Source organism: Chelon labrosus (assembly GCF_963514085.1).
Source record: "Chelon labrosus genome assembly, chromosome: 4".
Lineage (NCBI taxonomy): Eukaryota > Metazoa > Chordata > Actinopteri > Mugiliformes > Mugilidae > Chelon > Chelon labrosus.
The window spans coordinates 6,232,644-6,260,224 of NC_140340.1; the positions used below are offsets into that span (position 1 = coordinate 6,232,644).

The following is a 27,581-nucleotide window of genomic DNA, read 5'->3' on the forward strand; positions in this document are numbered from 1 at the left end:
CTGAGGCTTGACTTTAATTGAGTTTTTACCTCATCTGTCATGATGGTTGCCATGGAGCGTCCGATTTCATGGTATTGCTGAGCCTTTCCGTCTGGGCCCAGAAGAATGAAGAGGAACCTGATATTCGCCAGCAGATAAATGACGAAAATTAGATTTTTATTTTTTATTTTTTTACTTGCTGAACCATTCGCAGGGAGCTGCAGCTTCACGTCTACCTGGTCGGTATGGGGACCTCGGTGAGTCCAGTGAGCAGCACGGCAGGGGAAAGACGGACAAAGGCCACGATAGGCCTCTCCAGGAAGTCCAGCTCTCCCACTAGGACATTGGATGCCTCTGCACCCTCTGGGATCTTTTTCATGAAGTGAAGGTCCACCTGTTAAGACGAGGCAGCAGTTAATATGAAAACGAGAATGCAAATAGAATTTTCTTTAATCTAAAGATACTACAGGTGCAGCTTAAAGGGGAACTACTGTTTTTTTACAACCTGGACCTTATTTCTGGCATAAAATATGGTCATTTACTCACCCATGTAACTTTTGTTTAATTTGTATTCCTTCAGGAGATAATTACATCAGCGTATATCCATATAGTGGAAGTGATTGGGGCACCGAAACGCAGCCTCTAAATAACGCATTATCTGCCGCGAAACTTGTTCATTTCACCAATATTTTGTTATCGTACGCTAGTGCTATTCCCCGTTGAGTCCAGAGTTACCTGTTATTATCATTTGGGGTCTGTAGATTGACCTACAGACCCCGGATGATGTCTTCTGACCTGGATGATGTCATCTCTGAGCGCCGCGCGCACCCGTGACGATCGGCTTGTTTACCTGTAATTTGCTACTGCTAGTTTTTTACAACATGGCTGAATATTTTTCCGATTCTGAGGTTGTGGACGAACCACGCTGATCTAATTATCTCCCGAAGGAATACAAATTACACCAAAGTTATATGGGTGAGTAAACCATCGAACTCTAGACTCAATGGGGAATAGCACTAGCGTATGATAGCAAAATATTGGTCAAATGAACGAGTTTCGCGGCAGATAATGCGTTATTTAGAGGCTGCGTTTCGGTGCCCCAGTCACTCCCAGTATATGGATATATGCTGATCTAATTATCTCCCAAACCAATACAAATTACACCAAAGTCATATGGGTGAGTAAACAATCGTATTTTATGCCAGAAATAAGGTCCAGGTTGTAAAGAAACAGTTGTTCCCCTTTAATAGCAGATAACTTGCATTCACACTTTTTATTACTATTTTATTACTAGTAGTTTTACACAGTGCATCTCTCTGGTTGGAGTTCAATACAAAATGGAAGCTTTCATCCACGTCCTCAGTGGCTGTCTTTGCCGTCTTGCAGTGCAGATGTGAGAAAAGCTTCAAATGAATGCAGTTTCCCTGTTGTTTCCAAGGGGGCACTATGTGACCCAGATATTGATGTTTACAGCATTAAAAAAAGGCATTGATCGCTGACCTTAGCAGAGAGCTGCAGTACATACATACAAAAAGCTCATACCCTGCTCTTGTCAGATGTGTTTAACATAATCCTATTTGCAGCATTAATCCATATTTATGAGTTAAAAAAAACAAAACACTTGTTCCACAGTCTGCTTGTTTACCTTACTGAGGTCCACCTGACTGTTCTCCTGTCCAGCACCGTTCTTTGCTGGCTCGGTAGGTGGCGGAGGCTGAGGAGACGTGGCCGCCCCTGCTGGACGGTAAGGTGTCGGTGTGTATGTGCATGTGTGTGATTGAGAAAGAGAGAGAGACAGATATGAGTCGGTGCATATGATGTTTACGAGCCAAGTGCAAACTGAAAATGCTTAGCTGCCAGTCCATCACCCACAGGCAGTTTGCATTAAAATCATGCACTGTTCAGACAGGATGCTGCTACTTTTAGTTCTAATATTAAAATCTTATCTGATGTTTTAGTAAAGCTGTCAAAGATTAGAGAAACTTGCTCCGAGATGAGATTTTACGGGGACGCTGTAACCGCATGGCACAAAATTAACACCGAGTATCCACACTGGATTCATCCCAAACTGTGATCTGTGATAAATGCTTTAACGCTCTCAACATCTGTCGGGGTTGGCCGGGACACTCGCCTGTCAGATGGGGCTCCGACTGCTTCCGCGTCCCCTCCGCGATGGAGCGCACGATGGGGATCAGGTTCTTCTTCTTCTCGTTTTGGTGGTGGTGCCTCTTCAGCAGAGCCTCTCGCACCCTCACCCTCACGCTGTCGTCCAGCTCGTGTGACGCCTCCTGGTGGTCCAGCACCATGTCTGCAGCGCAAGGGCGAAACTCATATTTATTTTGGCTACTTCACACGCGTCAGTGGAACAGCGACAAAAAGAAGTTGGACAGGTTAGATCAGTATGTGTCCAACATATCTGGTCATGTGGGACTGTGGAATAATCTGCTCTCTCCTCATCTTGCTGACTTGCTGAGTCAGTACTGCTTCCTTCCGTCCTTCTTTGCCTCCTCGGTCGGAAAGATGCATGCATACATAGAAAATAAAAAAACTCCAGTGGTCTTAAACTCAAACGAGTCATTATAAAGGTAGTTGCATGTTCATACATACAGTATATACTGAACAGGCAAAAGATTATGACCACCTTCTTAATATTGTGTAGGTCTCTCTTGTGCCTCCAAAACAGTTGCAGAGAATAGATATGGGCCTTCTGAGGGTGTCCTGTGGTGTCTGGCAACAAAATCTTGTTAGTGGGGGCCTTTGAGGGGAGGGGCCTCTGTGGATCATCCCACAGATACTTGATCAGTTTGGGATCTAGTGAATTTAGAGGCCAGGTCAACACCTTGTGCTGTTCTTCATGTTTTTTTGTAGTTGTTCCTAAAGCGTTTTTGTGTGTGTGTCTGTTTCAGGCTGCATCCTGCTGGGGATGGCTGCTGCCATTAAGGAGTGTCATTACTATGGGATGGGGGTGTCTGGTCTGGTCTGGTCTAGGTGGGTGCTACATGTCTAAGTGACAGTCACACGAATGAATGCCAGGCCTAAAAGTTTCCCAGCAGAACATTGAATTGTCACAAGATGGTCGATGTTATTCACTTCTCCTGTCAGTGGTTTTAATGTAGTGGCTGATCGGTGCATACACCCACACCCACACACACATACACACACACCGAGGTGCTTGTTTTCGTTCTGTGCACACTTCAAGGCCAGCGCTATTGGGTGTACCTCAGAGCCATTATAATCACCCGTGTTAATAAGGACAGTGACAAGAGAACAGCACAAAGGAGGCTGCAATTAAGTCCAAACTCACAAACAGCAGGAAAAAAAAATGCAGCTGCCACTCATGACGACTTGAAATGGGTCAAGTTTCTTCTAATTACAGACCGTAGCAACAACTCTGCCTCCTCAGTAGCATCATCTGACAGCTGAACATCAGTAGAAACGTACAACGGTGACGCACAGTTAATCAATCCTTATGTCCCTCCTTTATCTGGAAGCCTCTGCAGCGCTTTGTTATTCGAATTAACTGCTACTGCTTCTGTTAAGAGTAAGTCGCAACCTAAAAAGAGTCTGCATGTTTAACGTTTAATATCCAAACCTTTAAGAGGATGCGTGATTCCGTGAGAGGTGCAGAAATGAACGGCGTTACTCGAAGCCTCAAGTCACTTAACAGCTCACTCTTGTAGCGTAGGACCTTTTATTAAGTCTCCTTTTTTATATTTCTATTATCCAGAGAAACATCCTCATAATAACTTGTTTTCAAACCTATGGGTCATGTTCAACAGGGCTTGAACATAGCATTTCTTCCTATGTATAGGATACCTATAGAAAAGGTTTCATATTCATCTCGACTACTGTTTGGAGTCCAGGTGCTGCTGGCAGCAGTCACATGGAGAAGAGAAGGAGCTCGGAAGAGGAAGAGAGGGGAGGAATGATCAGCAGGCAGCAAGGTCGTTGAGGCCGTAAACCTGCCACAGCCTGACCGTGAAGAAGACAGAGTGATGAGGGAGCTTTGGACCATTTGCATGCGTGCGCGTAGGATGGATGGAGAGGAAAGTGGAGGCCAGTATGCAAATCATCCTGAGCATTTGTTTAATGACGAAAACGCGGGAGACACTGGCAGAGAGCGAGGAGTCCAGCTGGTCGCTCAATGTATATGCGCGCTAATGTATACCGTAAAACTGTGGCCATCCTCTGAGTCAGATATCCAGCTGTGCGCCTGCACAGGCACATAGTTAATTGCACAGTGAACCTGCGTGCAAATGAACTTGGACTGAACTGTGGTGGCATCTTCGTCTAATGGTAGATTTTACGCAGTCGTGGCCGACACAAGTTCAGCTGCATCGTAAAACATTTCACGTCAAAACTTAGAAACCCGCTGCCTTCTCCCTGCTGCCATCAGGCCAGCGTTTCCTCCGTCTGAGGACAAAGACTGAGAGGCTGAAGAAGAGTTTCTATCCCCATGACATCCGTCTGCTCAACTCTGAGTCTTAACCGGACTTAAATACCACTGCACTTTAATCACACAGCTGCTTTCAAATATTGTAAATGTATGTATATACAATGTATATGTATGTATGTATGTATGTATGTATGTATGTATGTATCTTATCTTATCTTATCTAAAAATGTGAAGGAAACCTCTGCTTCAACTCAGAAAGCTAATAAGTCGTAACTAACGACTTATTATCGTTTTAAAGGGGAACTACTGTTTTCAGTAGTAGGTCAATCTACGGACCCCGGATGATGATAACAGGTAACTCTGGACTCAACGGGGAATAGCACTAGCGTACGATAACAAGATATTGGTGAAATTAATGAGTTTCGCGGCAGATAATGTGTTATTTAGAGGCTGCGTTTCGGTGCCCCATTCACTCCCACTATATGGATACACACAGATCTAAATATCTCCCGAATGACTACAAATTACACCGAAGTTATATGGGTGAGTAAACGATCGTATTTTATGCCAGAAATAAGGTCCAGGTTGTAAAAAACAGTAGTTCCCCTTTAACTCGATGCTATGAGTTAATAGAACTTACTAGGTGACATTATCCATTGATGAAAACTCATTTTATCAAATGAACTCACAGTTCCTCACTAGTTCAGCTCCCATTTCCAAGTTAAGATCAGTTTAACTTAACTCATATCAGCCGCCACTTTAAGTTGAGAGCACAAATGTTTTTGCTTCTACTTATTTCTATTTCTCATCTTGACGACTAATGGCAAGTTTTAAAGTTTACCCAAACTTCAGACAGATTCGAGTCACATCTCGCCAGAAATTTGACATTTATTTCATCTAGGCCGTTTAGAGAGGAGGAAATTAAAATTTGATCCACCCAAAAACAGACACTTTGGTTTAGTCGTATTTTGTAGAGCCTTGTTTCAAAGGTATCGACGCTTATAGTAATGGTTCTGTCCTAATTAAAATATGAGAAAATGGCAGAAGCCTCTGTATTTCCCAGTATTCAAACAATATCACCCTTCCTCCTCCTCCTCCTCCTCCTCCATCACTTTTTCCAGCTCAAAACATGAGTTAAATGAGCATTGACCACACAGACAAAACACGCAAGAAGTCAAGACAGTGAATTATTTTAAGTTTAGAAAACTCATTAAATTGAGTTCAGTATCAAAAACTCGTCATGACGATTGGAGTTAAAGAGAAGAAATGCATTCTTTATGGGGCTGTGATGTTTTACAGCATACCGTGTTCTAGTAAAGCACAAGAGAGATCCACGACTACAGTGTCTGTTCAGCATCACTACACAAGCAGAGTCTTCATATACAGTACAGGAAACAGACTGCTACCGGTTGACTGGTTATGTGTCAGAGACATTATAGCATTCAGAGATTGAGTGTTTCGGTGTCCAGCACTGTCTGCCTGCTTCTTCTCTAGGGAGGGTTAAAACGATTTGATATTCAGGGGAGATATAAACATGCTTTATAGCAGTGAATGTGATATTTACACAGGGGGCAAGAGGTGACTTTGAAGGAGAGGGATGAGGACGACAGGAAAATAAATTGTTAGCTTATATATCCACGTGAAAACCTGTCAGTGATCAAAAATGATTTCTTGCCGAAGCCTTGTAATAAAATGGTTCACCCAGAGCTTGCCCTTTTTCCTTGCAATGTGCCGAGTCCGAGATATTAATACACAACCGTTGGATAAAAATTCCTCACCCGCGATCTCCTCGATGCAGTCAGCGCGCATGTCGAGCAACACGCTGCCGTTGATGATGCAACTGCGGAGCTCGAAGAGGCTGTGAAGGGATAGCGTGGCGACGTACGGCTTGCTCCACCTCTCCCCGCCGTCCTCCACGTCCTCTTCGAACTTCAGCCACCTGCCGGGCAAAGACAGACGAGAGATCAAGGCCCGACTCCGTACGAATCTGAACTCGAGTCGGAGTAAATGGGAAATATTATTGTTTTTATTCTTCAGTTTCTTTGACACGAGGGCTGCTAATCCGATTTCTGATAACTGAGGAATATAATGAAAGTCTCTTGAATTATTAAGAGTGCATTAGATGGTTTAGAGTGCAGAGACAGACTGTATTTACACTGATCAGGCATAAGATTATGACCTCCTAATATTGTGTAGTGCCTCCAAAACAGCTGTGACTCATCAGAGAGTAGACATGGGCCTTCTGAGGGTGTCCTGTGGTGTCTGGCAACCACAGGACACCCTTGAGGGGAGGGGCCTCTGTGGATCAGTAAGCTGCCACCAGTTGATCACAGGGACATATTTAGAGGTTCAGTGTCTTGCCTGAGGACACTTTGACATGTGGACAGGAGGAGTTAGGCATCAAACCAACCCTGACATTAAGATTTTTTTATTTTTTTCAGGCAGCAACTAGAAAGAGAAAGATGTTTTCCGATCCACTAAATACTTCAAGCTTTAAATCTTTTATGATGCAGTGTATACAACATTTCCTCCCAGGCAGCAAAGGTCTAAGATTAGCATGTGAAACCGAGATTTCTCTTTTGAACAGCATGAATGAGATCCCAGCAGGATTTTGTGTGATTTTCAGCTTTTCACCTGCAGCGAACTGAGAAATGATCCACTGAGCTTTGAAAGCAGCTATCACTCGCAGAGCGGCCGGGCTGTCAGAAGCTTTTTATCGTTTTTTTTTTTTTTTGCCAACAGCTCCCTGAGGAGATCCTGACCTGGCTGTTTCTTTCCACTCAGCGTCCTTCCCTTCCTTCACGCAGATCTCATCCAGCTCGGTGAACAACTCGTGGGCCACATGTTCAGCATCCTCCTCTGTGCCCAGGATGAACTGGACCCTCTGGGACGGCGTGTCTGTCGGAGTGAGAGGACGTGAGGGAGGAATGAGAGATGAACTGACTTCACACAGTACTTCCTACTTCTTTGTCATTACATGCCTGTTAAATGGCTCCAGGGTCAACACACACTTTCACACGAATCTACACACATAGGCACATGCTGACTAGTTCCTGTTCTTTGTTAGCTAATTAGTGGGCTTGTCAATTTTAGCCTGGAGTGCTGCGCGTGCATGTGCTTATGTTTAGTGGCCACAGTATTGATTTCAGTCACGGGGCGGTGTGTGTGCATCACTCTCAGCAAATGACAAGGAATGGAGTACTGGGTTCAAAAGGTAAATCACATGGTAAGTTTCCTTTGTGCGTTTGCGTATGTGTGTTACCGTGGGTCGCGGTGGTCGTCTCACTTCCCTCGCTTTGTTGTGTCGCGATGCTTCCTGCCCTCCTGTCTCTTTTGCGATGGCGGGAGCCATGGGGCTTGTGGTGGCGATGGCTCTGCCTGGGCATCCGCACTCCCACAAACAGAGTCCTGTGGCCTGAGAAAGAAGCAAAATAAATGATTTTACTTGACCTTGCTTTTATACATGTCTTACAGTGTCGTTATTGTAAAATAAAAATGCAAGCATGTTTATATGTTTATATCAAATAGCCTGTTTAATCACCTAAAGCAGGGATGTCTAACATATGGGTCAAAATCATAGACTGTATAAAGATGGACTGTGGAACTGCTCCCCCTGGTGTCTGGCTGCAGTATAGGTCATAAGCTCCACCCCCTCTGTGCTAGTGGATGGGACTTGGGCCGAACTAAAACACTAAAGTACACGTCATATAAATTTTTTCAAGGATGGTTTCTGCCATTTCAGGTAGTCAATATAACAGTGACGCATGTTCAAGTGTCAATTTTTTTGCATAAGTTTCGTTTTAGATACTTATTTGACGCTATAGAAACAGGATGTGACATAGTGGTGACCGCCAGTTGCCATGCCAACCGCTCCGTAACGTTGTCCCGTGGGACCGTGAGAGTTTAAAAAATAAGTACAGTGTATAATCCAACATTTCCTTGTAACTGGTGGAGGTAGAGTGGAGCGTAGTATTAATTAAACGAAAACAAGAGTGAGTCTGGAGGAAGTGTGGGCGGGTCATCGATAACGCGACTCTGTTAGTCTCCACTCTTGGATTGTACTGCACAGATCTGGCTCCTAACTTGTAAGATGGTGGCGCCTGTATCCTGGGAAAATAACGTCAGTTTGACCAATGCAAGGAAGTGGGGACGCTTTGTCCATATTTATATACAGTCTATGGCCAAAACCGGTCTACTGGAGGGCCCAGTCTGGCCCGCAGGATGAATTTTCAAAGCGCAAAAATCGCATTGAAGACATTAACTGCAGTTTTTCCAAATAGAACTATCTCCCATTTATAATTTTTCCACTAGGGATTGCACTGTTTTAGTAAAAGTTACGGATATAACGCTGCACTGAGGCCCAGAAATAAACAGTAGATGGCAGCAACGCGCTGAAATTTCAGGGTGTTCATAAAACATTTTGTAAAAGGACAGTTCATTAAATGTAAACATTTTCATAACGTACTTCTTTGTACTAAAACAAAGGGGGGAAATTGGCTATCGTATTTGTCGTTATATGTAGGGTTATTATTCTATTATGTTACTGGTCGGGCCCGCTTGAGATTAAATTGGGCTGTATGTGGCCCCTGAGCCAAAATGAGTTTGACCCCCCTGACCTAAAGGTTCATTCATGCTCTATCTATCACTTGACTACGACTGCTCAGTGGAGCATTAGAAATCATAAAACATCTTCATGGTCATATATGAGACAGAGTGTTCAATGAAACTTAGAAGGCAACGGAGGTTTTCTGTGGTCTTTAGGTGAGCTATAAACTTTCTGAACAGTTTTTATTATTAATTTATTTTATTTACACTCGTTGCCCATAAAGTTGGAATAGTTTTGTTTTCAGACACGTTCCTCTTTTTACTCCTATTAATATACATTTTAAAATCCTGCTATTCCTCACTGTTCCAATTACATTCATTTATGCACTACTGTGTGCTTTTATTGTATATATTGTATTTTATTGTGTATAGCTGCTATAGTTTTTTTTTTAAATGTTTATGCTGCTATAGTTTCTTATGTTGTTGCTTCTGAATCATAGAGCTGCCAAATTGTATTTTGTTGATTTTTCACCAGACAATGGCAATAAAACTTACTCTTCTTTCTTTTGAATCAGACCGGCTCTTTAGCTCAGATTTTATATGATGTGAGTTGAGTTCGTCTCTGATCTGTTTTCGCCTTGCGATGTTGGTATTGTTTGCATCTACTGTAACGTTTCTGTTCAGCTGATTACACTCGTGCCTCCATTCTGTGTAGTTGAGTCAGCTCCAAGCACAAGAATTTCATTACTGGTAGGGATGCTGCATAGTTACAGAGTAATTCACAATCTTGAATCTTGATGAGATCATCTAAATTGGCTGTGGGTAAAACTGGCACCGTCAATTACTGAAAGGCAAAAAAATAAAAAATAAATGCAATGGATCATAATGGAAGAGAAGGTGCGGGGCAGAATAATGAGCACTATGGTCTCTCAGCATGTCTCTGCATGTCTCACGAAAGCCATTAAAATAAAGCTTCGGTGCTGACCTGAAAATCCACGGGGAGAACTGACTGGGAAACAGTACCATGCATTATAGTCTGAATCACTCTCATCTGTAATTATCATCAGTGGATTCATCTCGGAGTGCAACATGCTTCAGTAACAATTATGGCGTTTCATTTAAATATCCAAAAAGAGACTTCAGAAATTTAAGTTACTGTCTGGAACTTTTGTCTCCCCTTTCTAGTAATGAGACAGTTATGAATGTTAGAGGAGGCCTTTGGGCATAGACTGTATATAAATATGGACAACGCATCCCCACTTCCTTGCATTGGCCAAACTGACACTATTCACCCAGGAATATGGGCGGCATCATCTTGCGACTTTGGAGCCAGAGTCTGGGCAGTACGGTCAGAGAGAGTAGCCACGCAGAGTCGCGTTATCGATGACCCGCCCACACTTCCTCTAGACTCACTCGCGTTTTCCCATACTGCAGCCAGTCACCAGGGGGAGCTCTACTTGCTTTGACTTCACTTTTGAGGAGTTGTTCCGCCACTGACCTTCATACAGTGTATGGCACTATGGGTTGAAGGGAGGGGTCTCAGTGGATCTGACTTGTTTGGGATCTATTTTGAGGCCATGTCAACACCTTGTATTGTTTTTCATGTGTTTTTGAGTTAATCCTAAAGCGTTTTTGTGTGTGTGCCTGTGTCAGGCTGCATGCTGCTGGGGATGGCTGCTGCCATGAAGGAGTGTCATTGCAAAAAATGAATTTAAAGAATGTTTTTCTGCTGGCTAAATTCATATTATTATCATGCAGGAAGGCAATAGATGCAATATACACACCCACACACATATTAATGACCAGCATCCATTCAACACTCGCGAGGCAGCTGGATTCTAACAAAATTTACAAGATCACAGGATCACATTATCGTGCATGAATCCACACACACACACACACGTACAAACAAAGCAATCGAAATGAAGAAAATCTAGCTCTTCACATCAAGCACTCCACGAACACACAGTAAGTGGTCTCAAGATTTCTGCTGCAGGCTGAGTGAGGCCAGGTCACCTGTGATGCAACTGAGTGTACTGTCTTCTTAAGCATGTTAATTGGATATACTATACAATATTAATGATACAGTGATATATAATCATTTTTAAAAATAAAACACTGATGGTATTTTCTCAGAGCTGAATTGTTTGTAGTCCCAAACAACACAGTGGTGGTTAGAGGTGCAGCTTGGGACCGAGGGGTCCCAGGGTCGCCTCCCGCCGTGCCCTGAGCAAGCATCTAACCCCCAAATTATGTTTCTAACACACTACTGTGTGAACAAATGGATGGGTCAAACAGCAGGAACTGCAGTTTCCCCATTGGGGGACAATTAAAGATTAATTATTACCGGTTCGTGTGTCTTGGGTTTATGTAGTCTGTGTAATGTAGAAACACACACTAGCCATAACTCACAGACGCACCTGGCACTGAGGTATCCTCAGTTTATTACTCATAAGGACTTGACATTTTTAAAATCCCTCTTTGGTGCAGAGCATCAGTTAGAACAAGATAAGAAAGAGAATACAAAGCACCCCATACCGCATATCTAAGCAGTACGTGTTTGACTGTAACATGTCTTAATTGATGACCCATAAAGGGTGTACCTCGCTTCACGCCCGATGACAGCTGGGATACGCTCCAGCCCCCCACCCGCGACCCTTCACAGGACAAGCGCTTACAGAAGATGAATTAATGTTTTAATTGATTTTTGAGAACTTGCATCAGACGCTGATTCTGTTTGACCCAACAGGTCTTGGATCGTGGCGATAATTGAACCAAAAACCATCTCATTGATATACGACACATTACTCACCTTCTAATTCCTCCTTCTCATAGTGGATGTTCAGTACTGAGCTGGTTCCTCCCTGGTCCACCACAACCTCCTCATCTGGCCTCTGATGGACGCACACAGGCACACAAAGACATGTATAAGTATAATGTCACTTTTCAAATAAAGACTTTTTGGTGCAGACAATATGTTTCTATTCAGTGTCCGCATTGTCATTATAGGGACAAGCTGAAAGAAAAACCTGAAAGGTCATCGTGTCCAGATGAGTGTCCCGTTAAGGAGCAGCTACTGACACTCTAACAGAGCCACTAATTGGCCACAACAGCCGAGAGCTTTTCAATGATAAGAATCAAATTCCAGACAGTCTATTTTAGGACAGTCTGGTGTGGTCGGACGGCCAGGCGTGCACAGACACATGCACACATGCCAGAGGTAAACAGAGTAGTTAGAGAATGTGCGAGGCTCTACTATCCTGGGGAAATCAAATCAAATTAACAGAGTGCTATATCCATCAGTGTTTCTGCTGTTGGCATGCTGCTGCAGGATGCTGCTGGTGTTCACTGTACCATCCCAATGACGAGGGCTTTCTCAGAACCGGTGCTGTTTGCTCATGTGCTGCGGTGGCTGTTTTGCTGTGGTCCTGCATCTGTCCTATGATAATGAGGGCAGAGTGCTGCAGGAAGCTCTACAAAGGCTCTAGAGTAGCTGTGCTGCTGCATAGTCTCAGTATAGAGGATTTCTCTGCGCGAGTGCATGCTAACAGTAAATCTTTAGTCTCTAGTCTTTGTTAACCAGAGTGGGTTTTTACCACTTCAGCGAGTGTCAATCAGGTCATTTCTTCCTTTCTATATGTGAATATGTGAGTGTGTCACGTTAAAGCAGGCTATTGCCGCCCCCAATAAAATCAATAGCAAAAATCTGTAAATGAATGCCAACAGCTGGGGGGGTGCACAACTCCATAAATCCCCTAGAGCGTAATACAATGGTCTTTGACTAACCTCTGGCTGCAAACACACACTAACACACACCAGTACAGTATAGACTTAATGCAGCTTTCTATGTAATAGATACTTCAGCCCACTCTATATGCACGCATTATCTATTATATGTTCTGGATGTGTTTCTAGGTGTTTGAGGAGGTGGAGGCATACTTGGCTGCAAATGAAGGCGAAACAAAAAGATATATACTAATAAAGTTATTTTATTTTATCTTTAAATCACCATTTGGTAACACGGGCACTCTTCTCTCTCTTTAAAACAGATTACAGAAACAGAGCATTAGACGTTTTGTATCGATTTGGAAATTAAATATGTGTGGTGACAAGTGAATAGATAAAGAGAAATGACACATACACCAATCAGGCACAACATTATGACCACCTTCCTAATATTGTGTAGGTCTCCCTTGTGCCTCCAAAACAGTTTCAACCATAGACTGTATAAAGACAGACAGTGGAACTGCTTCTCCAAAGTGAAGCCAAAGCAAGTAGAGCTCCCCCTGGTGACTGGCTGCAGTATAGGTCATAAGCTCCACCCCTTCCATGTTAATGGATGGGACTTGGGCCAAATTAAAACATGAATTTGTTTTTCATTTTAGGTAGTTAGTATAACGTTGATGTAGGGCTGTGCAATTAATCGAATTTTGATCACGATTTCGATTCTTGGTTCAAACGATCTCCAAATTAATAAAATCGAGTTGGAACGATTCTTTTGCCATTTTCCGTTGTCTGTGAGGTTTTAATGAAAGAGACGCGCATGCGCAATTCAGTCGCTCCCCCAGAGCATTCAACGCGGCCCCACGAGCTCTGTGTGTGTGTGTGCGTGGTGACCTGCAACACTCAACACTTATTCAGAAAACAGCGCGAGCGAGATGGCAGAGGGAGGATAGTAGCGGTAGCGGTTTTAGGCACGGGCGAACCGGGCAGTCGCCCGGGGCGGCATTTTTTCATGACACAAGGGGGGCGGCACGAGCACTTGGGAAAAAAATAAATAAACAAATACATCTGCGCCGCGACATGGTTTTCTATTATCTGTCATATCTGTGTGGGGAACTGGCAAATTGTCGCCCCCTGCAGCTGCAGGCGCCCCTGCTTTCTGAGAAGGTGCCGTGCACAGAAGGTGTGCGTGAGAAAGGGAAAGGGGAGGGGGGCGCGGCGGGGGACAGTTCACCTCTGGGTCTCTCCCAAATTGAACGGGGGGGTTACAGTGAGTTTTTTTTTTTTTGCCGAAATGCCGAATAAATGCATTTTATTTTCAAACTCAAAAAGAATCGTTTGACGAATCGTGATTTCAATCTTGACCAAAAAAATCGTGATTCTCATTTTTTCCAAAATTGATCAGCCCTACGTTGATGCATGTTCAAGTGTCAATTGTCTGGATAAGTTTCATTTTAGTTTAAATATTTGACGGTATAGAATCAGGATGTGACATAATGGCGACCACCAGCTGCCATGCCACCCGACCCGTAAAGAATCCTGTGGGACCGTGAAAGTTGTAAAAAAAAAATAAAAATAAATAACTATAGTGTATAATCCAACATTTCCTGGTAACTGGTGGAGGTAGAGCAGAGCGTAGTATTAATTAGATAAAACATGAGTGAATCTGGAGGAAGTGTGGTCGAGTTGTCGATAACGCAGCTCCGCGTGGCTCCACTCTCGGACCGTACTCCGTTATGTCTATGGTTTTGACTTATCAGAGAATGGACATGGGCCTTCTGAGGGTGTCCTGTGGTGTCTGGCAACAGAATGTTGTTAGTGGGGGCCTTTGGGTCCTATAGATTGAGAGATGGGGCCTCTGTGGATCACCCCACAGATACTGATCAGTTTGGGATCTAATGAATTTGGAGGCCAGGTCAACACCTTGTGCTGTTTTTCATGTTTTTTCATTGCTATGGGGTGGGGGTGCCTGGTCTGGTCTAGGTGGGTGCTACATGTCTAAGTAACATCCACATGAATGAATGCCTGGTCCAAAAGTTTCCCAGAAGAACATTGAATCGTCACAAGATGTTCAATGTTATTTACTTATCCTGTCAGTGGTCTTAATGCTATGGCTGATCGGTGTATATAGGAGAGTCATTGTTGAGTAATGAAAGTCAGAGCAGAGCTATGGTAATTTTGTTGGTTAGCTAGTCTGTTAATAACTTATTTAGTTTATCATGACGCACATAAGCTGTGATGACACCACAAACCTTTATTCATTAATCTAAAATTGAAACAGCACCGCTGTGCGCGGCATTTAGCTCAGCAATTGTGCATGTGAAATATATGTGCGTCACTTGGGTGTTCATCAATAGATGGATGTGGGAATGATGACAGTTCAATAAATTTCCCTTCAGGCTGAAAACTGAGAGGCAAACACAGAAGATCTACAGCCTCTGTCAGGCACTTTTTACTGTAATTGGACAGTCCAATATCCAGCAAGCAGAGAATGCAGCTCACACTGCGACTTGTGCTGCTTCACGACGGCCCCAGAATGACAAAAAATGATTGCAATTTGTCTCGCTGAAGCACAGGGTAAAGAGAAAAGAGAGGGTTGGTAATGTCTGAAAATGTCTTGGTCTGTCAGAGCAATATGTGAGAGCAGGATCCTCGTTTATCATGGTGACACACATTATACAGTCATGATAAATCCCTAAAGTTAGACATATTTTCTTAATCTCTGTTCAAGTGAAACAAAATTTAACATTTAATTCAACAGAAATAATAATATTCCTTTGTGCAAAAAATGTGTCCACCTGTCTCTCATTTGTTTCGCTGAAAATTCGGGCCACTCTGCCATGGAAAAAAATCCATCAAATTTACCCGTGTGTTTTTTAACCCAGTTCAAATCCCCTCAAATACTTCACTGGGATTCAAATATGTACTTTGTTTTTCTGACTGGGCTATTCCCTAACCCTGTATTTCTTTTTTAGCCCTGACGGATTTGCCAGTTTGCTGGAGATCACCCTACTGTCTACTATGATCCGCATCCAGAGTTCCTAATAGAATCAGTGAATTGCAAACAGCCCAGTGCCTGAGGCAACAAAGCAACCACAAACCATAACATTTCCACATTCAACATTTCCAGTCAGTATGAGATTTTACTCCTGAAGAGCAGTTCTTTGCCTAAACACGTCTCCTCGTACTTTGTGCGTTCAGGACATAATTACAAAAGGTTTGTCTTTTCCAATGTACTAATTTGTACACAGGGTTGCTTTAATGTTCTTTTTGGCCAGCAAAGTCTGACCACACAGGTCTAATTTGCACAACTTTTTCCTGATGGAGGATGCAGGCACTTTGGAGTTACGTGCCTTGGGAGAAAACCTCTGGGGTGGCCAGTCGCAGGGTAATCATTTGACACATCTATGGCACTTGTGGATGATATTCCTTAAGAGGTGACGGGTTTGTTTAACAGGATTCAGAGATCTTTTCAATCCTCTTGCCAGACCCATAGGTATCCTGACCCTAGACGTTAAGCTATAGACACATCAAACCAATGTAACCAACGGATATGACGTTGAGTGAGTCTGTGAAGGTTCTCAGTCATCCAGGTCACAGTATATCTAAAAAACATTAAAAACAGGCAACTAGACTTGCAGAGTTTCCTGAAGACCTTTCGTCCACTCATCTGAGCTTCTTTAGTTCTAAAATACTGGTGGGGAGTTGAGGTTTAAGTAGGTTTGTCCAAGGACAAAAACTGATGGCAGATTATACCTCAGTCCAACTCCTGGTGGGGGTCTTAACTTCTGTCCCCAAGAGGTTTCACCCCCATTCACACCTTGAAACAGGACTTTCTGACTGATAATGGGCCAACAGAGCACCATTCATTGGAGAAAGAGAACAGGGACAAACAGTGCCCCTCTTTATGCCAGTCGTCGTTTCTGGTCATTAACAGACCCTAGTTAAGCAAGTTTTCTGCCTATCTTTAACGTTTTTTGGATATCGCGCAAAGACCACAACCAACAGCCAGCAAAGACATAGGTTCTGCGCCAACATGCATGGAAAAAGCTCTCGATATCAGCAGGGGGGACTAGTTTGTATTTCTCTATTAAAAATAGAGGAACCTAAAAAACTATGACTAGCCAGAAGCTAAGCAGAGCTTCAAAATGTCATACAGAAAAACTAGCAAAGCAGTCTGTTTGTGCCCTCTTGACGTCTTCCTTTGCTTTCTTTGGTCACATTCGCATTTCTTGTCGTACACTGGTTCACTAAAACGAAAAGCCTAGTTCAACATGCTCAGTTAGCTAACAACACGCCAACAGGGGTCTGACTAAAGGCTCTTTTAGACTGCTGCAGGACATAGACGGTGTAACCTAAGTACGTAGCCTACGTCGCTGCGAGTCATTCATACTTGTGCTCTCGTCAGTCTGGCTCGCTCTGTAAAAACGCCACCCAAACACCAGTCGGCGCTGTGTCTTTTTTGCCAGTTGGGCAAATTTTTGTTTCTACTTCCTGCTTCACTTTCAACAATGGCGATTGAAACTTTCGGCGAACACGAGTCATTCCATCTCTTCCATCTGTATTGATCCAAAACAACAATGCGTCAACTTAACGCAGAAGTCTAAACCGCTTATGAGACTCTGACTGAAGGCCCTTGGTGTGTCATGGCCCTAGGAGATATAAATAAGATCCACTTCCTAAGAAGGCTCTAATCATTGCTCTGACTCACACTTTGAATGTGTTATAAATATATATGTGTAAAACTACTCTAAAATGTCCAACAGAATTACAATTGAATGTGCCTTTTGTGTGAGTACAACAAATTTACCCTCGACTGCATCGGGACTTGGAACTAAAATAAAGGTTTATGTTCTGTAAATCTTACTGACTGTTCCCTTTACTAAAGCTTTGCAGTGCTCGAAGCAACATTTCCACTAAGGACCCAGTGTGTGTGTGTGTGTGTGTGTGTGTATTACAGTAAGATGTGTGTATTGAGCTAAAGCAGTGATTCTTCTGGGATTTGGCTGATAAAACACCATGCACAGTTTACTGGCAAAAAAAACGACTTCTTGCTAGTTTCAGCCTGCAGATATAGAGATAGTGCTTTGTGTGTGTGTGTATGTGTGTATAACGTCTATTTTTTTGTATTTAAAAGCCCACAGAAGCTCTCTCTTATTCTTTTAGTCTCTCCATGCGGCTACAAACTGAACAACAAAGCAAAACATAAAAAAGTCTGTGATAAGAAAAGACTAATTAACATGCGTTTCAGATAGATGATTGTCTTACCTGATTATAAGCAAAGCTTCCAATCCGAATCCAAAACAGACTTCTGTTATGTTTTATGTCAACCACTTTATAGTGAGCTTAGCATTCAAATAATTGTCAAAAACAGCTCTGAGATCCCAAGGCATCCATTGAATTCACAGGTGTGGGTGGCCCAGCACAGCCTTGAAGCCTCCTTTTCACACCCTCACCAGCACAGCAGCAGTGCTCTGGGATTTGTTTCTCTTTCCATGACCGAGCATTTCATTTTCCCAAGACAATTTTACCCTTTTAAAGAATAAGGCTACTTAATTAGTGTGTCATGCCCGGGCCAAAAGCTACATGTGAGTCATGGTTTCACAAAAAGGCTTGCGAGTATATATATATGTGTGTGTGTTCATGTAAGTGTTTAATGCACATCTGTTGATTTTACTGTAATTCTACATAAACTTCCTGCAGCATGAAAGCAGCAAATCTTCGGATTAAAATAGCCACAGACAAATACACTATTTACTCCACTTGATAATGGAGTAATCTGCAGTTTGATGTATGCCATAGGTGGAACTGGTGAGAATAAAAGTACAGAGGACAAAATTAATGCAGTGATGGTTGATTTGAGGGTTTGAGTTACACTATCTACACGAACATCTCTTAAAAATATACATTGATCAGGCATAACATTATTACCACTGACAGGAGACGTGAACAACACTGACCATCTCACGACATTACAATCTTCTGCTTGTGTGTTACTTAGACGTGTAGCACCCATCTAGACCAGACCAGGCACCCCCACCCCATAGCAATGACACTCCTTGATGGCAGCAGCCATCCCCAGCAGGATGCAGCCTGACACAGGCACACACACAAAAACACTTTAGGAACAACTAAAAAAAAACATGAAGAACAGCACAAGGTGTTGACCTGGCCTCCATATTCACCAGATCTCAAACTGATAAAGCTGTGTTTCCCACAAGGTTTCATGAGACCCTGGTGTTTCTGTTTTCATAAAAACTATTTATACAGTATATAAAATGTGTGCATATAAAATAAGATCATGCGTGGATATTGGATTTAGCGATAAAATAGCGGCAACCTGTGCTAGCTCCATGGTCTAAAAATCAACAGCACAAACATCGGGTTTTTAAAAGTGGTGGTAACATCCATTTGTGAACAACACAATCAGCTTCACACGCTACGTGAGTTGTCCCTGCTGTTTTCTCCGTCAGGTTAAATTGAGTAGAGAACTGGTTGAGCGACCACGGGGGTCCTGGGGTGGGCTGCTTTGGCGTTCGGAGGGAGAGAGAGATGCTTTCAGGAACTATAGCAAAACCAACACAAGTACAATGTTGTTTGAAACGTTCCGATTTGTTATGAGACCATGGTGGGCCGCCATAATGTTAACATTATATGAGAAACCCTGTCAAGTATCTGTGGGATGATCCACAGAGGCCCCTCCCCTCAACCCATAGGACCCAAAGGTCCCACACTAACAACATTGCGTTGCCAGACACCACAGGACACCCTCAGAAGGCCCATGTCTATTCTCTGATGAGTCACAAATGTTTGGAGGCACAAGGGAGACCTACACAGTATTAGGAAGGTGGTCATAATGTTATGCCTGATCGGTGTATACAGCGTTTACATGACAATTTGCAAAGCAACCACATGAACGTATTTATAAAAGGTAGCACAACGTGTGGGAAAGATAAAAGCTATGACAAACGCCGGAGAAAGCACCACGATGTCCAAGTCATTACGACAAACCATACTGAGAATTCTTTAATTTAATTACAAATTCACACATACACAGATCCACCGGCCAAATCTTTATGTGCACTCACGTGTAACCATGATCATCTCTCCCACACAGGCACATAAACGTGTTATCAGTGAGTGCAGCTGTGCTGAGGAATTAGGGCTCCTATAGGATGTGTGTGCGTGTGTGTGGGGGGGTACGGTCTCAGGCTGGAGGCAGTCGGCTTCATTAGAGCTTTATCAAGCAGACAGACATACAACGAGAGAGAGCCGGACGAGAGAGTGACTCTAAAAAGCTCTTTGTCCCAGAAAGGACGGCAGACTATCAGATCAGATCAATTTGCTTGGATCCATTTGGTGCACATACACAAACACACACACACAGACAGAAAAAGGGGAAAAGCTTTCTGCTAAAGCCCCATTCAATAACTACAAAGTGAATGAATCTGCATTAATGGAGCGGGGGACAAAGCATGAAAGAAATAAAATTATAAAACTGTCTATTAGTCTGTCTTTGTGGGCGGGGTCAGCTCAAACGACTGCATATCCATGCCACGGTCCATGATCATGGTCACAGAATGGGCCTTTTAACTCGTGGTCATCCTGGTCACAGTTCACCACCAGCACATTCGTAATGGCAGTTTCATGCAGGTATGTGTTATTTCTAACAGGTTAATGGTTCCCTGTCATTCACAACTCGCCTCCTACCATGTGTCACATTAAGTGCCTCGGCTAATTTAAAGTTTTCTTTGTGCTCTCCGTTGGGGCGAGCACATCTGTGACCTTCATGGCACCGCACGTGTACGTGATTTTCCACTGACGAGGCTAATAATTTCTCAGTTGCTGCCGGTTTCTATCTCCCGGCAACCGTCGCTCTTCCTTCGCTCCTTGTCCTCTAAGCTTAGAATCAGTCACGGCACTCCAGCGGTGATAATTTTCCACACAGATTAGTGCCACCGTACCACAGAAGCAGCCCTCTGCTGGATACAAAATGGCTGACTGTCCTTGAGATTCAGTCCTTCGCGAGCATATCAGCGGTAACCAACTGTGGCCGACCCGCACAGGAGCTGACATGTGGCTGGGAAGAGGAGCGCATGATAAGACCAAATCCCCAAGGATGCTGTCATGTGAAAAGATTAGAACTTAAAAGCGCACAGCTCCAGTTTTGTGGGGTTTTCTTTGATAATACACCGAGTATTTTGCAGCCCACAAGATTCAGTTTTGCCCTCCAGATTGTTGGCGATGTGACAGGCTATTCAAGGAGAGGTTTGTGAATCTTCAAGTCTGTCTTTAACCTTTAAACACCTAAATTTGGCTCATTGGGTATGTGTCTCCAACAATAAAAGTCTTTTCAGTATGAGGTCGACTGTGTGTGTTATTAATATTATTTGACCTGCAGCTCAATTTTGCCTCATATTAGATCCAGATTATCTCCATTTCGCAGACTTTAAAAGTTGATAATCACAGATTTAGACATAATCTAATGCAAACTAATTATTATCTTCACCGCATTTCTATTTGTTTTTGTTGTTTCTGCTGTTCCGGCCCATCACACAGACCCACACGGTAACGACTTCAGCCAATATGTCCGCTATCTCGGCATGTTAGAAAAAGTTAGAAACAGAGAAAAGAAATACAAGACATATTTCCTGGCAGAGCAGATTGTCCCAGAAAGATGTTAGACTCCCAGAGCTGAGCTGAACGGCACAGTCGCACACAGTGTCCTACTTAGCGTGCTAATAAAGCTCCCTGTGACGCACAACGTCATTGCCGACACATCACACGGCACGCGCTGATATGTGGGTTCACTCTACGGAGAGGAGAAATTGTCATGTCCCCTCATGACCTAATGATGTTAAATCTTTTTGTGCAATAAAACAAAACAAGTTTTTCCTCTTTCCCGTGGCGAGCTGCTGCCCTGTAAACGCCTTCGTGGCTCTGCCGTCAGCGAGAGTTTCATAAAAAAGTTACAACTTGAGCATTTTGGGTAAAAATCACATGGTACGGGATCAAAGCGAAAAACATTGAACCGGATTTCGTCCTAAACAAGTAGAGCAGCAATGATTTGCATCCCAGTCTCCTGAACGAGTGGGCCAATCGATGCGTAACACCAAAATGTCCTCTGACTCCATCAGGTGCTACGAAGAGGCTTGAGATCTGGGGGGATATCCGACAACGGGCACACTGCCTGGTTACTAAGAACTTATCTTAAATAATATTGTGTAGGTCTCGCTTGTGCCTCCAAAACAGTTGTGACTCATCAGAGAATGGACATGGGCCTTCTGAGGGTGTCCTGTGGTGTCTGGAAACACAATGTTGTTAGTGGGGGGCCTTTGGGTACTATGGGTTGAGGGGAGGGGCCTCTGTGGATCATCCCACAGATACTTGATCAGTTTGGGATCTAGTGAATTTGGAGGCCAGGTCAACACCTTGTGCTGTTCTTCATGTTTTTTTTCAGTTGTTCCTAAAGCGTTTTTGTGTGTGTGTCTGTGTCAGGCTGCATCCTGCTGGTGTCACTGCTGGAGTGTCATTGCTATGGGGTGGGGGCGTACCTGGTCTGGTCTAGGTGGGTGCTACATGTCTAAGTAACATCTACATTAATGAATGCCAGGTCCAAACAGCAAAAGACTGTATTGTCACAAGATGGTCAATGTTATTTACTTCTCCTGTGTCATAATGTTGTGGCTGATCGGTGTAACTAACTCTCACAATGACCTCTAAAACAACACCTGTTGAAAAATCCTTTCAAGAAAAACTTCCACTGTTTGTGTTCCGCTGTTGTCTCCTATTTTTATCTGCCCCCCCTCCCCCAGAGAAGCACCATAAACTGACAGCAGGGACACAGACCCTGACTGTGGCAACTGGGCCTGTCACTTCCAGACTGGGCTTTGTGTCTCAAGGCCAGGACTGACACTCGGAGCCACCGCCTCGGGCTGCAGCTGCCCCTTCATAGCACCGCGCCGTCACTAATCTGCCGCCGAGACACATGTGACAGCGCCTCGCTCGGAGGACGGGTAAACACGAACGGTCGAGAGGAAGCGGTAACGGCGAAATGGTGAGACCGGAAAGCGAGAGGGAGATAGGAGGAGAGGGACGGCTGTTTTGACTGCCTCTGCCCACGGGCAGCATGAGTCATACACACCTTATTCAGTGCCACACATATAATTCTGCCTCTGCCACGGCTCTCGCTCGCTAATTGTTTTCCTTCAGGAAAGATTACTTGGGTCTTGGGCGGCTTTGCGGGTATAGGGCTGTGATATAAACTGCAGATTATTGGGATTTCACTGTGCAAAACATGTCATCAAACAATGAGAGATTAAGGAGACCTAAAATAAACTCTAAAGGGACAAAACATTCAAAACACCATGTATTAGATATATTAAAATGAGGAAGGCAGCTGGACCAGCTTCTCATATCTCATATATATTCTATTTGTGGGGACAGTTCTGTAACAAGTTTTAACCATTGTGTTGTGTTTTGAGTTTGAACTCACTCATTACTCGTTTCTTCTGAGATTTGCACGGCGCTGTTCTTTCGTTCTCTCATCCATCGGACAGGTGACTATCAATCACGCTCTCTAAATGGACTCAGTGCAACCGAACTGATTAAAATGAAAGCTTGGGACCGATGCCATGTAGCTACAGCTAAAAGGCCGAAACCAGGAACGGGGACGATCTTGAGTTCGAGGGACTTAAAGCAGAGACACATTTATTATGTGGAGTACAGTGAACTATTATGCAGTCAGTGATACCTCCTGATCACATTAAGCTGGTTCTGGTGATTGCATCTGGATGTTTGCGTCTGCCGTCTGTTTTACTGCCCGTGTGTGGTAGAAATGCAAAGAATCAGCGGCGCAACTGAAGGAGTGCGTGACTTGTCTTTGTTGCATCACTGAAAAGCACGAGAAGGGGCAGTTTGGCATGTGATGGTACCTGCACCTGGGAGACTACGTACAGTACGGTGAAATAATCGAATTGTGAAAGGTGTTATTATATCATTGGTTCAACAGCCAATGGGAGTATCATTTTAACACTTACAGAGTAATTACAAAGTTCCCTTAGTTGATAATAAGGAGCAGCAATTATAAGTATTTAACTAAATACACGCTTTACATGAATTCTGTATAGTTTGAGGACCATAATTCTAACAGTACATCTTACCTAAATTTGTATAACAGTACATTAATCATAGAAAAGGTGAAAAAACTAATTAGACGTGTTTCCAACTTCTTGTTTGTGCGGATTCCTACTCTACAAAATAATTAGTTTGAAGATATGAACTTGAACTTCAGTAGTCTGTGACGGGCTTTTTCTCAAAATGATTAAGTGAGTAAATGAAAAATGAATTTTGACACTGATTGTTAATTCAGTTGGTATTGGGTAAGTTTAATTCAATTCAAATTCAATTAAATTCAGTTTTATTTATATAGCGTAAAAAATAATAGATTGTCTCAAGATGTTTTGCAAAACCTGGCCTGAAATCCCAAGAGTAAGCGCGACAGAAAGAAACCTTAAGTAGAACCCAGCTATGGAGGGACCCGCCTGCCTAAAGCGCGGTTTATACGTAGACGCAGTAACCCACGTACGTAGCCTACGTTTGTTCGAGATATTTATACTTGTGCCTCGTCAGTCTGGCTCGCTCTGTAAAAACACCACCCAAACACTAGTCTGCACTGTGTCTTTTTTGCCAGTCGGGTTAATTTTTGTTTCCACTTCCTGCTTCACTTTAAACAATGGCGCCCGAAGCTTTCGCCGAAGCTTTTGCCAAAATTTCGCTGAAGACGAGTCGTGCTAACGTTTGTATCGCCGAACCTCCTCGGTTAACCCTTCCTCGATGTGTTTAATTTTTATTGATCCAAAACAATCAATTTGGAGATGGAGAAGCAGCCGTAAATACTAAAGCGGAAACGCGCTACTACCAAGCGGACCAATCACAGCTCTTGCGGTCTGCGTTGCCTTGGAGTGTAGTTACATTTCTGGGGAGGTGCACTTCAAGCTACGGTGTTAGGGTCTGGGCTGTTGCCGTAGCTACAGCATCAAAATGACGCGAAAGCATAAACCGCGCATAAGGCCGTCCAGGTAGAGACAGGGTCGTTTCGGGTCACTTGAATCACCTGCAACATGAGTGCTGCAAAAGGTTGCACACAAATTAGCATATCAGTTATTTACCACTGTGGGGGTGACTCATCTTTCGATACTTGTGTCGCGCTGTACTTGCAAAACTACTTGCAAGGGGAGGTGCTGTTTTTACTTAAATATGATGTGATCTGCTAATGGTGTGCCTGCGACGTAGCAACAGCACCGTGGGAAACATTTCAACAAATTTCAGCTGGGGGGGGGGGGGGGGGAGAATGGCAAAGAGCCCGGTCTTTGCTCGCTAACCAGATCACCACGTATATGGCAGAGACACAATCAATAGGTTGGCATAACCCTAATGTTTGAAGAGTGGGGCAGCCTGGTAATTTCGTCTCCTTTTCAGATAGCTGTCTAATCATATCAGAGACTTCCCAGCTCACCTCTGGTTCTTCCCCATCTGTCTCCTGCCCTCAGACAGGATGTTAGCCAATTATAAATCACCATGATGACATGACTCCGGTGGGGCAGGCTGCATTAAGTCCATTAAGCGATTGCTGCTGCATGCCACGGTGGTTATGACCAAGCTGTACAAAGTGCAGCTAGAAAAAAATAAATAAAAAAAACCTGGTCTGGTCAGTGGTGAATGCTTCCCTGTTGTAAGAAGGACCTAGTAAATGATGGCATATCAGCAGCACTGGATCAAGCAATTATCTCATTCAAACCACACTTCACCACATGCTCCCCTCCTCTTGCCTCCAGGACTCCCGGATGACGAGCATGTATGGAAGTACACGATCAGCTCCTTCTGGAGCGCCGTGTGAGAATGGCGTCAAGGTCATTTGAGGGTAACGGGTGAAAAAAAAAAAAAAGAATAACCCCACGTCTAATTAACAGCCAGCTGAAAATGGCGCAAACCGTCCCATGTTCCCGTTTGTTCTTTCTCACTCGCATGCCACTCCACGGCGCGCAGTTCTCCTTTTAATGAGCGCTGCGTTATGTGGGCTGTGTGATCAATAGCTGTTGCAATCGATAGTCTGCAGCACTCTTAGGATAGCCTACTGTAACTGTGACATTCCCAGAACGCGCGTCCTTTTGTCTGAGCAAACAGTGAAACATGTGAGACAGTGATTTCTTGTCTTCGCTGCGTTGAAATTCGACTCGCTCTCCGGAATCAGTGCACGTGCTGGCACCTCGGAATAACAATATCAACAACATCCTCCAATTACAGCAGCATCCTGCGGGGTCGGAAGCACAACCTGGCAACCTGGAGTCACATCTGTTGAGTCCTCTCGGGTATTAAACGTGCACAAAAACAAACAAACAAAAAAATTACAAAACCAAAAAACAAAGAGTTTGTATTATATGACATATTCCACCTTTGAGTTGCTGTTCACACTGGGCTGCAGTTGCTGGACCCTGAAGTGCAGACTGGACTGTTCAACTCTGTTGTGTCAAACCAACACGCCTTGTCATTAGATGTTTAAATTGGGCTTACCTGGTAGCTCAGGATGCTCTCGGGGTCGTTGACGGGCACGCTCATGGTCTCCGGGTTAACGTTCACGCAGTGTAAAGGTGAGACTTCTCTCCCCCCCTCCTTCTCGGCGCTGCCTCAGGACGTTCTCGAAGAAGCGGTCACAAGTTGGCGACGGCAGCCCCTTCCGTTTCTGCAGACATGTCGAGCGCTGACATCTCTTTCTGATGAGGAAAACGGCGGAGATGACTGTTGTGCCCCCCCGTTTTATGGTGATTTCCCAGCCGCGCTTCCAGCACCCCTCCCTCCCTCACTGTCCTGGCTGTGGGAGCAGGATGCGGAGAGCATCACCGGAGCCTCAGCCAATCAGAGCGCGGAGGCACACGGCGCTCTGCGACGCACTGCTGCTCACAACACAATCAAGCCAAGGAGCTATTATGAGCCTGTAGAGTCACTTCACTATGTACATAGGCCAGTCTGACAGCTTTTAACGCCTCCTGGTCTGACCAGTATGCACAGAAAACGTCTCAGTTCTTTTATTCTTTAAATGTTGCAGGCCACAGCCTAATTGCACTCCGCACGAAGCTAAAAACGACTGATTATGCTGCAGGCATGTGGGGGGAAAGTATTTAGATTCTATACATGGTGGAAATAAAGTGCACCTTAACTGCAAACAGCCTAAATGCCATGATAATAAAAAAAAAAAAAAAAAACAATGCACATATTATCACGCTTATATTCATGCATTGCTTCTACTGCCCATGTAGCACTGTGCACCTGGGGCTGGGACTGTTACAGTTCTCTAGTGCAATCCGTTGCTATAGAAATGTGTAAAGCAACTACATATCTGTGGCAATCAAACCTTGAAATGTAGTGGAGAAGCCATGTAGCTGCAGCAGACTATTATTCAAAGAGGAAATACTTTCGCAAAGTAAAATGAACTCAAAACTGTTGGCTTCACTCTTGATTGTGCTGCTTTATATAGGTTTGCAATTACAGGGTCGTATATGGCAATGTACGTTAAACTAGTTTTGTTTCTTTTTACCAAAGAAAACACGACGTGGAAGCTATAGTTTTCAGCAGTCGCCAAAGAGAGCAGTGCGCAGAGAGAGGCCGTGATCTTGTGCATCTGATCGATCCAGTGGCACGCACCAGAACATACTGGAAAGCCTCGGGTGCCATCCCATGGACGGCTGGAGTATTGCGCAAAGTAGGTGCGTGTGCGTTATAATAGCCTGCAGCTCATGTCTCAAAGAGTGACGGCAATGCGGGATTATCCGATTATATAGGATTCGGCACGGTCTTTCCTTGAACCAGGCTGCCGCAGCTAAAACTGAGCAACAATGGACTTGCATGTCTTCGCAAGTCGACCAGATAATCTGTGAAACAC

General features: G+C 43.9%; 1 protein-coding gene across 3 annotated transcripts in view; it reads right to left on the reverse strand.

Annotated features, from left to right (window-relative positions):
- slc4a8 (solute carrier family 4 member 8) overlaps positions 1 to 26,297 on the reverse strand; it is a 33,481-nt gene extending 7,184 nt beyond the window's left edge. Inside the window, exons 1-9 of one of the 3 annotated variants that reach the window (XM_084543133.1) lie at positions 26,216 to 26,297; positions 11,733 to 11,814; positions 7,638 to 7,790; positions 7,138 to 7,273; positions 6,154 to 6,314; positions 2,111 to 2,287; positions 1,625 to 1,716; positions 216 to 373; positions 30 to 117 (exon numbers count right to left, since the gene is read on the reverse strand). In XM_084543133.1, the coding sequence (XP_084399259.1) occupies positions 30 to 117; positions 216 to 373; positions 1,625 to 1,716; positions 2,111 to 2,287; positions 6,154 to 6,314; positions 7,138 to 7,273; positions 7,638 to 7,790; positions 11,733 to 11,814; positions 26,216 to 26,260 (1,092 nt within the window). In that variant the 5' untranslated portion in view covers positions 26,261 to 26,297. Of the gene's footprint in view, positions 1 to 29; positions 118 to 215; positions 374 to 1,624; positions 1,717 to 2,104; positions 2,288 to 6,153; positions 6,315 to 7,137; positions 7,274 to 7,637; positions 7,791 to 11,732; positions 11,815 to 26,215 lie in introns of all 3 variants that reach the window. The other 2 variants (XM_084543135.1, XM_084543134.1) reach the window with 2 other exon arrangements.
- Between the last annotated feature and the right edge of the window lie 1,284 nt (positions 26,298 to 27,581).